Source organism: Carettochelys insculpta, chromosome 14, assembly GCF_033958435.1.
Source record: "Carettochelys insculpta isolate YL-2023 chromosome 14, ASM3395843v1, whole genome shotgun sequence".
Classification (NCBI taxonomy): Eukaryota; Metazoa; Chordata; order Testudines; family Carettochelyidae; genus Carettochelys; species Carettochelys insculpta.
This window is the reverse complement of record NC_134150.1, coordinates 649,860-662,780: the sequence shown is the minus strand read 5'-3', so window position 1 is coordinate 662,780 and position 12,921 is coordinate 649,860. Positions and strand designations below refer to the sequence as shown.

The window sequence follows — 12,921 nt, the reverse complement described above, 5'->3', positions numbered from 1 at the left end:
CAGCTGGAAGGGCCCAGCGTGTGTTAGACCTGGCAGCATGGCTCACTTTCACTGAGGTCCCCCCATGACCACGCAGCCCCTTTTCCTAGCTGTGCCAGGCTGGGGCATGAGGCCCTGCTCATGCTGTGCCTTATTGGGATTTGGTGGGCTGTAGCAGACACCAGTACCTCATCTTGGGCTGTGTCAGGGGGAAGGTGGGGGGTTAGTTACTGAGTGCCACACAGCTGAGCTGGGGGGTTTTGCAGTATCCCTGACTCAGGAACCAAGGGCTAGTTTCCCCCACCCATTTCACCCATTCAGTCCTACCCAAATGGGCTCTGATTTTAACAGTCCAAGGGGGGCCCGCCCCATCCCACTGGGGTTCAGTTAACCCAGCTGTGCTCATACAAGCCCTTCCAATTCCTCCTCTTACCCAGCCTCTGGGTGTACCAGTAACTAAAGTTTATTTTCTTCTTGTCCTTCAGTTCCTTGGTTAATTTTTAGTCTCGCCAGCTCGTTTCTGTACCGAGTGTGCACCTGTGTCTCCGCCCTCCTTTTACCCTGCCCCGGGCTTGGCTCCAGCTGGACTGCGGGAAATGGCCTGTCTCTGAACTGATTGGGCCCCTATTTATTGGGGTGAAAACCATCCATGGGACACAGCCCATAGGCGGTGGATCAAATTCCACTAAACCAGGGGTGGGGAACCTTTTTTGTTAAGGGTCACTGGCCCAGAGGGAAAAAAATCAATCACAGGCTACACACAGCCCCGTGGGTGGGGCGTAGGGGTGTGGAGGCCTGGGACATCTCCCTACGGTGCTCATGGCTCCAGCCCATGGTGGGGTTCAGGGTCCAGGAGAGGAGTCTGGGATGGGGCAGGGATGTAGGAAGGGGTGAGGACTCGGGATGGGGCGCGGAAGTTGGACTAAGGCTGAGGCGTTTAAGATGCAGGAAGCGGCTCAGGTCGGCTAGGCAGTTAGGCTGTGGGAAGAGGCTCTGGAGGAGAGCTAAGGGTTGGGATGCAGAAGAGGGGCTCAGAGCTGGGACAAGCAGTTAGGCTGTGGGAGGAGGCTCTGGAGGAGAGCTAAGGGTTGGGATGCAGAAGAGGGGCTCAGAGCTGGGACAAGCAGTTAGGCTGTGGGAGGAGGCTTGGGAGTAGGGTGGAAGGGGCTTGGGGTTCAGGTTCCCTGTCTGCCCTGGCCCCATTCCTCTCCTGGAAGCGGGTGCCATGTCCAACCCTTGGGCAGAGGGCTAGGCAGCACTGTGCATTGCCCTGCCTCCAGGCACCGCCCTGTCCGTATCTGCCATGAGTGGGGCAGCAGCTGCAGCTGCAGGGACCAGCTGGGGCTTTTGGCCCATGGTACAGAGAAGTGCTGTGGTCAGGATTTAAATGAACCTGTGGGCAGCATCTGGCTCGTGGCCTGGAGGGTCTTACCCCTGCCCCACAGCCAACCCATCCATCCTATACTACTGGCCTAGCCAGCATCTCCTGCCTGCCTTTGCTCGCAGAACAGCCTGGGAAATCCATCTCCCTCTCCTGGCCCAGCCATGGAGGGGCACAGCTGATTTCTGGCCAGTGCTCACTGGCCCAACTCCTTGGGCATCACTGCTATTGCCTCCAAGCCTGGGGGCAGTGCCTGGAGCATCTGGGGCTGGCAGAGACACAGTGGTGGAGATGCTGGCCCAGTTTGGTTGTACTGGGAGCACCTGGGCTCCTGGGGCTGGCATGGCAGCATGGAGACCAGCTGGGCTTTGCTTTGGAATGGCTGAACAGGGCCAGACCAAAGGTCCATCAGCCCAGTAGCCTGTCTTCTGCCACTCGTTGATGCCGGGTGCCCCAGAGGGAGTGAACTGACCTGGCAATCACCAAGTGAGCTAGCCCATCAGCCATTCCCAGGCCTGATAACAGCAGCCAGGGACACCATCCCTGCCCAGCCTGGCTAATGACCTAGCTGGAGCTATCCCCCATGCAGTTAACAAGTCCCTTTTTAACCCTCTTATGGTCTTGGCCTTCACACCACCCTCTGGCAGTGAGTGCCGCAGGTCGATGGTGTGGTGTGTGCAGAAATAGTTCTTCTTGTTTGTTTTAAACCTGCTGGCTCTTAAGGTGGCCCCTAGGTCCTGTTATGGGACAGAGTAAGTAACTGTTACCTATTTACTTTTTCCACCCCAGCCATGATCTTATAGACTTCTGTCTCCCCCCTCCTTTGTCATCTCTGTAAGCCTGTCTTTCAAATCTCGCCTCCGATGTCAGCCCTTCCATGCTGCTCATCAGTCTTGGTTCCCTTTTCTGAACCTGCCAGGAGCAGTTAGAGCTGGAGGCACTGGCTTCTCTGCCTGCCCTGCCCCTATTTATACAGCTGTGGGGCTAGGGCAAACCCTGAGCCTTGGCCCCGCTTGGGACCTGTGCCCTCCCAACAAGCAAGAGCCCAGCAAGCATGTTCTAGAAAAGGTTTAATGGCCCGTCGCAATATATTAATTTATGATGCATATTTTCATAAAACAATTAAAAAACATTTGATTGGAAGGAAAGGATTGGAGTGGGGCCCTGTAAGGGGCAGTGTCCAGTCGTTTGGTTCCCCCCAGACAGGGCTCGTACCCCCTCCCCCCCAGATCTCTGCTGCCAGCTGCCCCCCTTCCTGCGCAGCAGCTGGAGAGGAGACGACTGGCTGTGGCAGGACCCAGCTGGCTGCCAGGGCCTCTCATGCCACCTGCTGCTCCAAAGCCAGTGAGAGGGAGGGCAGCTGAGCCGCCTCCTGGCCTGTCCCCGGCTAGTCCCAGCCAGTGGGGGGTGAGCACTCTAGAGCGTGAGTAGCGTGCTGTTCTCCTGTAGGCTGCCCCCTCGGCTGCCGTTGGCGCTGGCCACTGTGTGCAGGGAGCCAGGCAGCGCCAGGCCATGATGGCAGCCCTTGTCCAGGAGGCCACCATTGGGGCAGCAGGCTGTGGTGTCGCTCTCGATGACCAGGTCCCCTTCCTCGTCGCTCTCACCCTCCGCCGTGCTGTAGTGGCTCAGGTACTGCGAGGCAGGGCTGGGCGTGCTGTCCGTGGAGACGCCCGAGCTGCCCGAGGCCTTGCTGCTGCGGATGATGTTGTTGCGCTGGTTGGCTGGTTTGACGGTGACAATGAGGTTGTGGCTGTTGGCCACCATCATGTCCGTCACCTGGTCCAGCGACTTACCGGCTACGTCAATGCCATTCACCTCCAGGATCTCGTCACTGACAGCCAGCAGCCCCGTGCTCTCGGCCAGCCCGCCCTTCACCAGGCGGGAGATGAAAATCCCGGGGACCTTCTCCACGCCCTGGGGGGCCACGCGCACGCTAACACCATCGCGGATGTAAAAGCCCAGCGGCTTGTCAGAGCCGTGCTTGTGCAGCCGGACGCGCCGGTGCGTCTCAGGCAAGATGTCCACGTCGATGATGGAGGAGATCTGCCGGAAGTCCTGGGGCAGGCCGATCAGCAGCTGCGGCTTGGCCCGGTGGTGCGCCGGTCGCAGCAGCCCCTTCTTCCTTCGCTGCAGTGAATTGGAGGCAAAGACGCTGGAGTCTGCTTCTGCTGTAGGGACCAAGGAGAGCACCTGGGTCAGACAGGAACCACCATCCCCAGCAGGCCAACCCTGCCCCCTCCTCCCTTCTGGGGCCAACACCCCAGTCAGGTGGCCCAGCCCTTTGGGCGCCCCGGGCCATACAAGCAGCTGGCCCAGCACAGGCAGCAGTCTAGCTCAGGAATGCAACCCAGAGCCCAAGGGCACCCACGGCAGAGGCCGCTCCCCTCTGTGCATTGTGCCCATCTTCCTGGGGCATTTTAATAATGTACAGCTGCCTGTTCTCCCACCCTGGGCTCTCCCTTCTCTGCCAGTGCCCTCGCTTCTGACCTGTGGTACCCCAGGTCACGGCAGCCCCAAGCAGCTCCCTGCCTCCAGCAGGCACAGAGGAGGGCAGACTGCAGCCAAGCCACCCTGTGTTACTGCACCAGGCTAGGCCCCACCATGTCCCCCTTCAAAACTCCCCGCTCCCGCTTTCGTGTCCCTGCCCATGGGAGGTCAGCAGGAGCCCAGCACTCACCTCCAGCTGGGCAGGGCAGCTGATTGCCCCGTGCTCCTTTCCCCACATCCTGTGGGATCGTGTGAGTGGGTCTCACTGCACCCTGGCACAGTGCTCCCCACCTCGCTGGGCTGCCTGGCAGGCCAAAGCTCAGGGAGAGGATGCTCTCGGTTGACCCCGGCCTCAGAGAGAAACTGGCCTTGACTGACAGCTTTGCAGACTCACATGGCAGCAATTCCACTCCCTCCATGCAGGTAGCCCAGCTCTGGTGTGCAATGCACCATCCATGCCAAGGACTTGCAGCTCTGTCCCACCTGCTGCAGCTCCAGCCAGCAGCCGTCCCTGTCTAGGCCAGGGGATTATGCAGCATGTACCAGGCTGGAATTAGAGCAATCTGAATGCCTCAGCCTTAATACCACACCCCACCGAGTTAACCCATGAGTGGCCTGCTCCCAAAGTATACCAGGCCAAGGCACCTGCACCCCAGTGGGGAGCCAGGGCTGGCTGGCAGGCAGGAGATGCACCCCCCCCCCACCCCAGCATGGTCTGTCACTTCACTGCCCGCTCCCTCGCATGTCTGGTAATGCCAGGGTGCCCCCGGCAGGGGAGGGGGCAGCCAGGGGAGGAAAGGGGACTGTCTAGGGGAGCCCTGGCAGGGTCAGACCCAGGGGCTCTCCAAAGCCAGCCTGGAGTGATGACCCCTCCCGCAGTTGCCTGGCTGAGTGGTGAGCACCTCTCCTGGCCCCCGCTTGCCTGCAGGGTGTGGGTGGCTATAAATATCTTGCCATGCGTACACACGTCGCTGTATTTTTAGCCCAGGAGACTCTGCAAGGCCTTTCCCAGCTATTTCTGGGAGCGATTCCCTGCTGCTGTCTGAGTCACCAGTGCATGTGAGGCGCGCAGTACCACCTCCAGGGAGTGCTGCCTTGGCAGCCCTGGGGCAGGCCAACCTCACTGCGGAGGGGCAGGGGCCGATAAAGGAGCCAGCAGCCACATGCCCAGGACAGAGCAGGACCATGTCTTGCCAGGCTTCAAGCTCCTAGGGAGCTCCCCATCAGCTGCCTGCAGGACCCTGGCCTGCTAGGGGCAGGTGGCCCCCATGTCCCAGAAACCTCTGTGGCCACATGGGGTCTCGCTCCCTACCTCAATTTACAATCCACCCCCGCCCCCCCCAAGCCCAGGGGCTGATGCAGTGCAAAGTGGAGGTGCAGCAGGAGCAGACCACTGGGCCTGGGAACAGAAACCAGGTCTCTGCTGCAGGGGGTGCAGCTCCCGAGGCAGCCCGGGGGCGGGAGTGCACCCCGGGACACAGACACCAGCGTGCAGGAGGACCCAGCTCAGCTTAGCTCCCGGCAGAAGAGAAAAATCCGTTCACTACAGGCGCCCATGGTACCATCTCCCCAGAGCCAGGGCTCACTGCCTAAGGTGGCCAGAGCCTGCCCCAGCCTCACAGAGGTGAGTGCATCCTGTCCAGCCGTACAGCTTCCAACAGCCCCCAGGCCAGGAGCCAGGCCAGCACTCGCAGCTGCGTGGAAGCACGTGGACCCTGGCAATAGGCCTGGGAGGGGGCTCTGTACAACATGGCACTGTGTGATGGTGTGTGCCATGCTGCTCAATAGGCCTTCCCCACAGCCCTTGCCCCAGTGATACCCAGGGCGCCTGCTGGATGGAAGGGCAGCAGCAGTGAGTGGTTACAGCACTGGACAACACTGAGTCTTGTCTTCTCAGCTGTGGCCTCAGGCTTCAGCAGGGCCTCTCTCCAAAGGGCACCAGGGAGGCTCTGCAAGGCTGGTGCTCCTTTCTGGCCCCAACAGCTCGGGCTCCCCTGGCTCAGAGCGCCACCACCCATCAGCCCCCGGTTGGCAGCCAAAGGCCCAGCAGGCCTAGAGACAGAACCTGGGGCTCCCTGCTGGTCAGGCTGCAATAGCGGGGTGAAGCCCACCCTGCACCTCCTGGTGCTGAGCCTGCTGCATGCCTCCAGGGCAATCGGCACAAGGCCCCAGACGTCGTCACCGCAGTGTCTCAGTCCAGCCAGCCTGAGAAATGAGAATTTGGGAATCACAACAAGCTGCTCAGGGGCAGCCTGCACGGTGTCCCTCTCCACCCAAGCCCAGGACAGAAGCTGCCCAGCAGGTGGAGCAGTGCAGCTGAGTGGGATACCTCATCCCCCACCCCCAGCAAACTTCCCCTTCCCACGGTTCCGTGCCCTCCAGGCCTTCGTTACTGCTCCAGTTCCCAACAGTCACATCCCATTAGCCGCCTGGGTTCTCACACAGTCCTCAGCAGACACCAGACCCCAGGAACTGTGTGTGTGTTTGGGAGAGGGTGCAGCTCCAACAAGCCTGTCTCGCTCACCCTATTGCCATACCCTGCAGATCCTGGTTTGTTATCTTACGCTTCAGTGGCACCTGCTTCCCACATCACCAGCTTGGCCTCCGCCAAAATGCAGCCCACTCTGGGGTGGGATGTGACAGCTGCTGAGTAGCACTAAGCAATGTGGACAGGGGAGTCTCGCTGGTAAGCAGGGGCTACCTGGACTGTGATCCAACCAGGAAAACCCAGGAGAGGACTGTAATTTAAAGGTTGTGCTGCAGACTTCCGAGGCTCTTTTAGCTCTCATGCTGCCCTGGGGAACGTGCTGTGCCAAACAAACTCACCTGCCCCTTCCCCCGCCCCCCACCCCTAGTTCTGACAGCCCCACACTCACCCTGGCATCACCCTTCCAGTGACTGGCTGGGTCCTACTGCTTAGGCACAGGGACCTGTTGCAGCTTTACGCGATGTGTGCCTGAGAGCAGGTGCTCTGCATGTCCATCCTGGGCTGCAGCTCTTCCAGCCTCTTGGGGTGCTCCCAAAGCCAGGCTCCCTAGCACAATGGCACCACCCTGGTCCCAGCCTTTCAGCAGGGCAGGACACATGTCCACAAGGCCCTGCTTACTGTGGGGCAGACCTACACCAGTTTCTTGCCCCCCCCCCCGCCCCCGGATGCTGTCACTTTGGGGCCTGCCCTCAGGCCTGGCTAGTGCCAGGGCCTCCCCCACACATGCCATGACCTAGACGTGAGCCTCTCTCGGGAAGGGGGGGCATAAAGCAGCTGGGCAGCACCTCTTGTGCCTACATGTGGGTCAGCTTCAGCTCCCACTGAGCCTGGAGGAGAACGGGATCCTGTTCAGCTCCCCACTCAGCTGCTCCAGGCACCTTTCCCCTCACTGCCAGCAGCCTGCGGCGAGGACAGTCAACCTGCAGAGCCCACGGAGCAGTTTGTTTGCACCAGTGAGCTGGGCCAGAATCCCCCACCCCGCTTATCTCTGCTGCTGGGCGTGCAGGGGCAGGCAGATTGTGAGCTGTGCGCAAGATCTGGGGAGAGGCTCCCCTGCCTTCCCACCTCTAGCTGCACTCAGGGCTTTCCAGAGCAGATGACTCAGCACTCCCAGCTTCAGCTGAAGTGATAGTGCTGCTGGGGCGGGGGGCGGGGGGCAGTGTGGCGAGCAGCACTGGAGGGCACTGTGTGCCACAGAGCCTGGCCCCTCCTTACCTCCACGGGCAAGGCAGCATTCTCGGCCCACAGCCTGCTCCCAAGCCAACTCTCCAGGCAGGGGCCGCCTGACACAAGTCAGCCACAGACACGACTGTGGCATTCCGAGGGAAGTGCCCACCAGCTCTCTGCTGATGATCATAGGTTGTAGGGCCCTGTGTTGCACTTGGAAGCCTGGGCCCAGCTGTGCCTGCACTCCTGGGGAGTGGATGGCTGCTTTAGCGCCTATAGCGCAGGGACAAAGTTGGGAGCCACTTGAGAGGGGGCATGTCAGTGCCCCCTCTGTGCCTCAGTTTCCCCAAGCCAGGGAACTGGGTCATCAGGGTTCAGACGGCTGAGGTGAGAGAAGGGACAAAGATTAGCCCTGGGCTATGTCTTGTGTGTGTCCTGAGCTCTCAGCCTACAGCCATCTCTGCCCATCTCCTCTCCCTTGGAAGTGAGTGGTAAGCTCTCACCCCAGAAGCGCTCACCCTCGGCAGATGAGGGGCACACCCTTCTCAGCCATCCCACAGGGATGAGACCAGGGTGCTCCCCAGTATTCAGATCCTGGAGCGTTAATACTCAGGGCTGCATGACCTGAGAGTAGCAGGGGTCTCCTCCCTCCAGTGTGTGCTTTGAAAGCACCGATGCCAGAGGCAGACAACTGGCTATTCCAAGCCATTTAGGAATTCCCCTGGTGCCCTGTAATGGACCGCAGGGGACTCACCAGCCCTCCAGCTGGCTTGGGACTAAGGGTCTCTATAGGCATAAGAAGGATGATGTTTGCCCATGCAATAGACATAACTTGGAGAGTGGTACCCAAAGCACTGCTTTGGCACGGCCCTGTGGAGTGGGCCCCCCAGCCTGCTACCGACTACTCAGGAGCTGTAAAGACCCACTACTGCGTTAGCCAGAACCGTGGTGTTTGCCCAGGAGCAGCGTCCCCTGTAAGCTGAGCACTTGGGCACCCACGCAGCAGAGATTCAAGTGCCACCCACTGACTGTGTGAGTGAGTGAGCACTCACAGCTGACAGCGTGTGTCCGCTAGTGGCGCGCATCCACACGTCTCGGTGCCCATAACATTTATTCCACATATGGATGGAAGAAACTGGGGGAACATTGCCCAGGACTACATGTAGTTGGCACTCCGTCTCACAATCCTCCCGGCAGTCGAGATTGGGTACAGTAGCCTCCACTTCCTGGCATAAACTACTTTGTGCATCAAGCAGAGCTTGTTCCACCCCAAAGGTAGCTGCATTTTAGCCACGTCCACTGTCACCCTAGTGCCTGCATGAATTAGACCACTGGAAATACTCCAAGATCCATCCAGAGGAGAGAAGTTGTAGACCTGTGGCCAGTTTCCCCCCTAGGTTCACAGGTATTTCAAGTTTTGTTCTCACACTCTGCACATATGGGTAATGAATGAATGTAACGTTCCCACATGGGGAATGTCACTCATCTCTGGGGCAGAACACTGCAGCACAGCCACAGGTTAGTGCCAGTTGTTTAGAGTTTGCTCTGCCCTTTGTGGAAAAGAAGAGCTACTTTCCAGGAACAACACGCTATGGAATTGAATTCACCTAACGGGACAGCAGGGCTTTAGGGTTGCAGGAGTGGGACCTTGGGTAGCTCCTCAGAAGAGGTTCAAGAGCAGGCACCCACTGCCACCCAAGCCAGTAGTGTGTGTTTTTGCTGGTGGTGCACAGCTGCACAAGCATTGGTGCACATACAATTTATTTTGCATATGGATGGAAAAAATTAGAGGGAACCCTGTTCAGAGCCCGCTCTGACAGGCTGCAGGGGGCCCATTCGTTTCATTGAAATGATGCCCCATCTGTGCCACTCCTGAGATGGGTAACGTCTGTATTTTATCAGTGCTTTCCCCACACCTCCCTGTCTTAGGATGCTCTGCCTGCTGGAGTCCTGGGGAGAGTGTCCTGGCTTAAGAAACTCTCACAAGCTCCTAAAAAAAGCATCAGTGATTCTGGTATTGCTGCCTTGTAAAGCACCATGATAAACAGGCACTGCTCCCGCCCCTGCGGATCCAGGCTGGGCAGGTGAAGCCAGCTCCTGGGCTGCAGGTGCAGCAACAGCCCTCACTCTCAGTGGGAACAGATGCAACTTCAGCTTGCAGAGCCCGGGAGCTTGACAGGTTCACAGCCCAGCCTCGGGTCAGTGCAGTGCCAGGAACAGCACATAGGGGCCACGCCCACAGTGCAGTTACTGGGGTCAGGACTGCATGCTGTCATTTTGGTAGGCCCTACACACATTTTCTCCAGAGCCACGCTTTTAGCGGTATCGTGGAAGACTTAAAGACTAAACCGCATCTTTGAGCACAGCCAGCCCCAGCTCTCGCATCACACCTACCTGCCTAGGACATTGCCATAGGCACATGTGAAGTCCAGGAGATCCTCACCTAACCACTCCCCCCACAGGACCACAAATCACCATCAAAGCAAAGAACCACTCACAGCTAGCAGCTCCCATTGGAGCCAGGAAGATACAATTCACCCCTTGACCATATGTGCCAGCAGACTACACTTTTCCTGTGCAGCAAAAGATCACTACCCAGGTGTGCCCTGGAAGCTACACCACACAGCTGAAATGCCTGGGCACCAACATCCCACAAAGTTATCATAAAACAGGCAGCAGTGAGTCTGATGTTTAGGTTCTAGGATAGCGGCTCAGGCCAATCCACTCCTTACTTTCTCCTTGAAGGAAGCTCTTAGCCAGGTAAAGAACTTGAGGCCTATGTGGGGAGCCAACAGTGGCCCACACTCACCTCTCTTCTGAATGATGACCCTGAGCAGTGGGTTGGCCGAGGAGAGGGCCTTGTGGTAGTTGTCGTCATTGTTGATGGGCAGCAAGTCCCCGTGAACGTCTGTGTACCCCAGCAGCACGTCCATGCAGGGGATCTGATGGACCGTCTGGATCAGCTGATAGAACTCCTGGAAGCCACCCACGCTGGAGCGCTTCATGGCAAAGCGTCGGAACTCGGCATCAAACTGGGGTGGAGAAGAGGGGTCAGGGCTAGAAGAGAGCTACTGGCCAGCGTGGTAGCCAGGGGGCCCAGACTCAGCAGTGAGCTGCCACTAGAGTCACCGTCCTTCCCCAACCACTTGCTGGGAGGCCCCAAGAGCAGGCTTAACATACAGCTCCTGGGGATCAGTCAGGAGCTCTCACCAGGTGGATGCTGCCCACGCATGGAGTGAAGTCAGATTATATTCAGTCCACACCAACAAGCTCTGGGCATCACCCCAGCAGCCTAACTCCTCCAGCTGGCTTCATCCTTCCCACTCTGATGGACTTGCTGCTGTCTTGGGGCACTTGCTGGCCCAGGTGGGGTCTGTCCAGAGCACAGGGATCTGCCTAGACCTAGTGTGCGTGCTGAGAAGTCAGAGCAGTGGGAAGAGAGGTGCCTGGAACCAGCTGGCACTGCAGATAGGAGGGAAGCTCTCAGGGGTGAGAAGGCTGGGAAAGGGTGCGGCAGAGATGTAGAGCAGCCACGTGCCCAGTTCACAATGGGAGCACTGCATCTGCACTTGGCTGTGTGTTCACCATTGCATGAGACGATGGCAAGGCCTTTGCTCAGCATTACTTGGCAACGCAGAAGAAGCAGACCCCCATTCCCTATAGGCTGGCAGCTGTGCTGAAAAGGCTACACCACCCTCCTCTGCATCCCCTGACAGCCCAGCTTCACATGACCTGGAAGCCCTGGTGCACAGCCAGGGCAGCACTCCACTTCTAGTGTTGGGTTTACCCAGGCCTGCCTGACAGGCTGTACACCTGGCACACGCAAGCAGTGGGTTCAGGTGCCAGCAGACAAGTCCACAGTCACCTTTCCTCCAGGAGCAGCTGCCTTCTCTGGCAGCTGAGTGGAAAAGTTATGGACCATCAGGAGAGCCCCATGCTCCCAACCTCCATCCCACACTCCTGCCCCAGGAGCCCCAGACCAGAGGCAACAATAAAGTCTACCCAGCGACTCACAGGGGCCAGTATGAGCCTGGACAGAACCGCACTACTAGGTCAGCAAGGTCCCTGGGTGCAACCGCCTGGGCTGGGCTGGGCTGGGCTGGCCTGGGCTGTCTGTCTTCTCTGCCCGACTGCCTGAGGGGCACCAGCAGCCCCTCATCTCTCTGCCAACAACCCCGGGGCACCCTCTTTCTGCCCCCTCAGCAAAGTCAACCCCCCTACCCCAGAGCCAATCAGACCGCAGAGCCAAGGCAGCGCCGCCAGCCGCTCGCCACGCTCCAGCAGGCACAGACGCCTGGCGGAGTCCACGGCAGGGCGCCTGCCCCGCGCAAAGGCCAGGGAGGCCAAGTCCCAGCCGGGGCCCGCAGCTGATGGGCTAGGCGGAGCCTTGCCCGTGGAGGGCCGGGCCTGTGCTGCGCTGTCCCGGGGACCGGTGCTAGGGCAGTCAGGCTGCACGGCGGCCGCGCGGCTCTGTTGCATAACCCGCCGGCGGCTCCGGGGTGGGCTGGGGGCTCTCGGGTCCATTCAGCCCCGGCACTGAAGGGCGATTGGAGCCCCCCCGCCCCCCGGGCACCGACCGACCCGCTGCACAACGCGCCGGGCACCTGGGCCGCCCCGGGGCTGCGGGACGCGCCGCCGGCTGCACGCACCTTGCTCTTGACCTCGATGACGGGCTCCGGGCTCCGCGCCGGGGTGCGGTGGTGCTTGGCCATGCTGGGCTGGGCCGGGCCGGGCCGGGCCCAGCTGCTCCTCCCGCCCCGCACTGGCTGCGGCTCCTGCGGCCACGGGGGGTTTTCACCGGCCATGACGTCACCCCGAGCAGGTTAGGGACTGCCGTGGGATTGGCGGAGGCCAGGCCAGGGGGCGGGCTCAGAACGTCCCCTGCGCCAGGATGGAAGGTTGCTGACAACGTCGCCTAGGTAACGGAGGTGGGCGCGCGCCAAGGTGTATCAGCACCAGAGGCGGCGGGGTGCAAGGGGCGGGCCATGGCCACGGGGGGACACGCCCAGGGGTGTGGGGTCAGGGCCAGGTCATGAGGGGGACATGCCCCAGGAGTGCGTGGTCAGGGCCAGGTCATGGGTGGACATGCCCAGGGGTGTGGGGTCAGGGCCAGGTCATGGGGAGGCATGCCCCAGGGGTGCGGGGTCAGGGCTAGGGCATGGGGAGGGACATACCCCAGGGGTGCAGGGTCAGGTCATGGGGGGGGGTCATGCCCCAGGGGTGTGGGGTCAGGGCCAGGTCATGAGGGGGACATGCCTCAGGGGTATGGGGTCAGGGCCAGGTCATGAGGGGGGGTCATACCCAAGGCATGCGGGGTCAGGGGCAGGTCATGGAGCGGGGGGGTCATGCCCAAGAAGTGCGGGGTCAGGGGCAGGGCATGGAGGGGGTCATGCGCCATTGGAAGGTGAGGAGAATGAGG

The 12,921-nt window shown here is 60.2% G+C and overlaps 1 protein-coding gene across 2 annotated transcripts; it reads right to left on the bottom strand.

Moving 5' to 3' along the window:
* Positions 1-2,594: 2,594 nt before the first annotated feature.
* PARD6A (par-6 family cell polarity regulator alpha) lies at positions 2,595-12,276 on the bottom strand. 2 transcript variants are annotated; one of them, XM_075008587.1, is made up of 3 exons: positions 12,152-12,276; positions 10,312-10,534; positions 2,595-3,528 (listed from the first exon to the last, which is right to left on the bottom strand). In XM_075008587.1, the coding sequence occupies exons 1-3, from the start codon at positions 12,212-12,214 to the stop codon at positions 2,777-2,779; spliced, it is 1,038 nt and encodes a 345-aa protein (XP_074864688.1). In that variant the 5' UTR covers positions 12,215-12,276; the 3' UTR covers positions 2,595-2,776. The 2 variants fall into 2 exon arrangements, with proteins under 2 accessions (XP_074864688.1, XP_074864689.1); XM_075008588.1 differs by having other exon boundaries at positions 2,595-3,525.
* Positions 12,277-12,921: the final 645 nt, after the last annotated feature.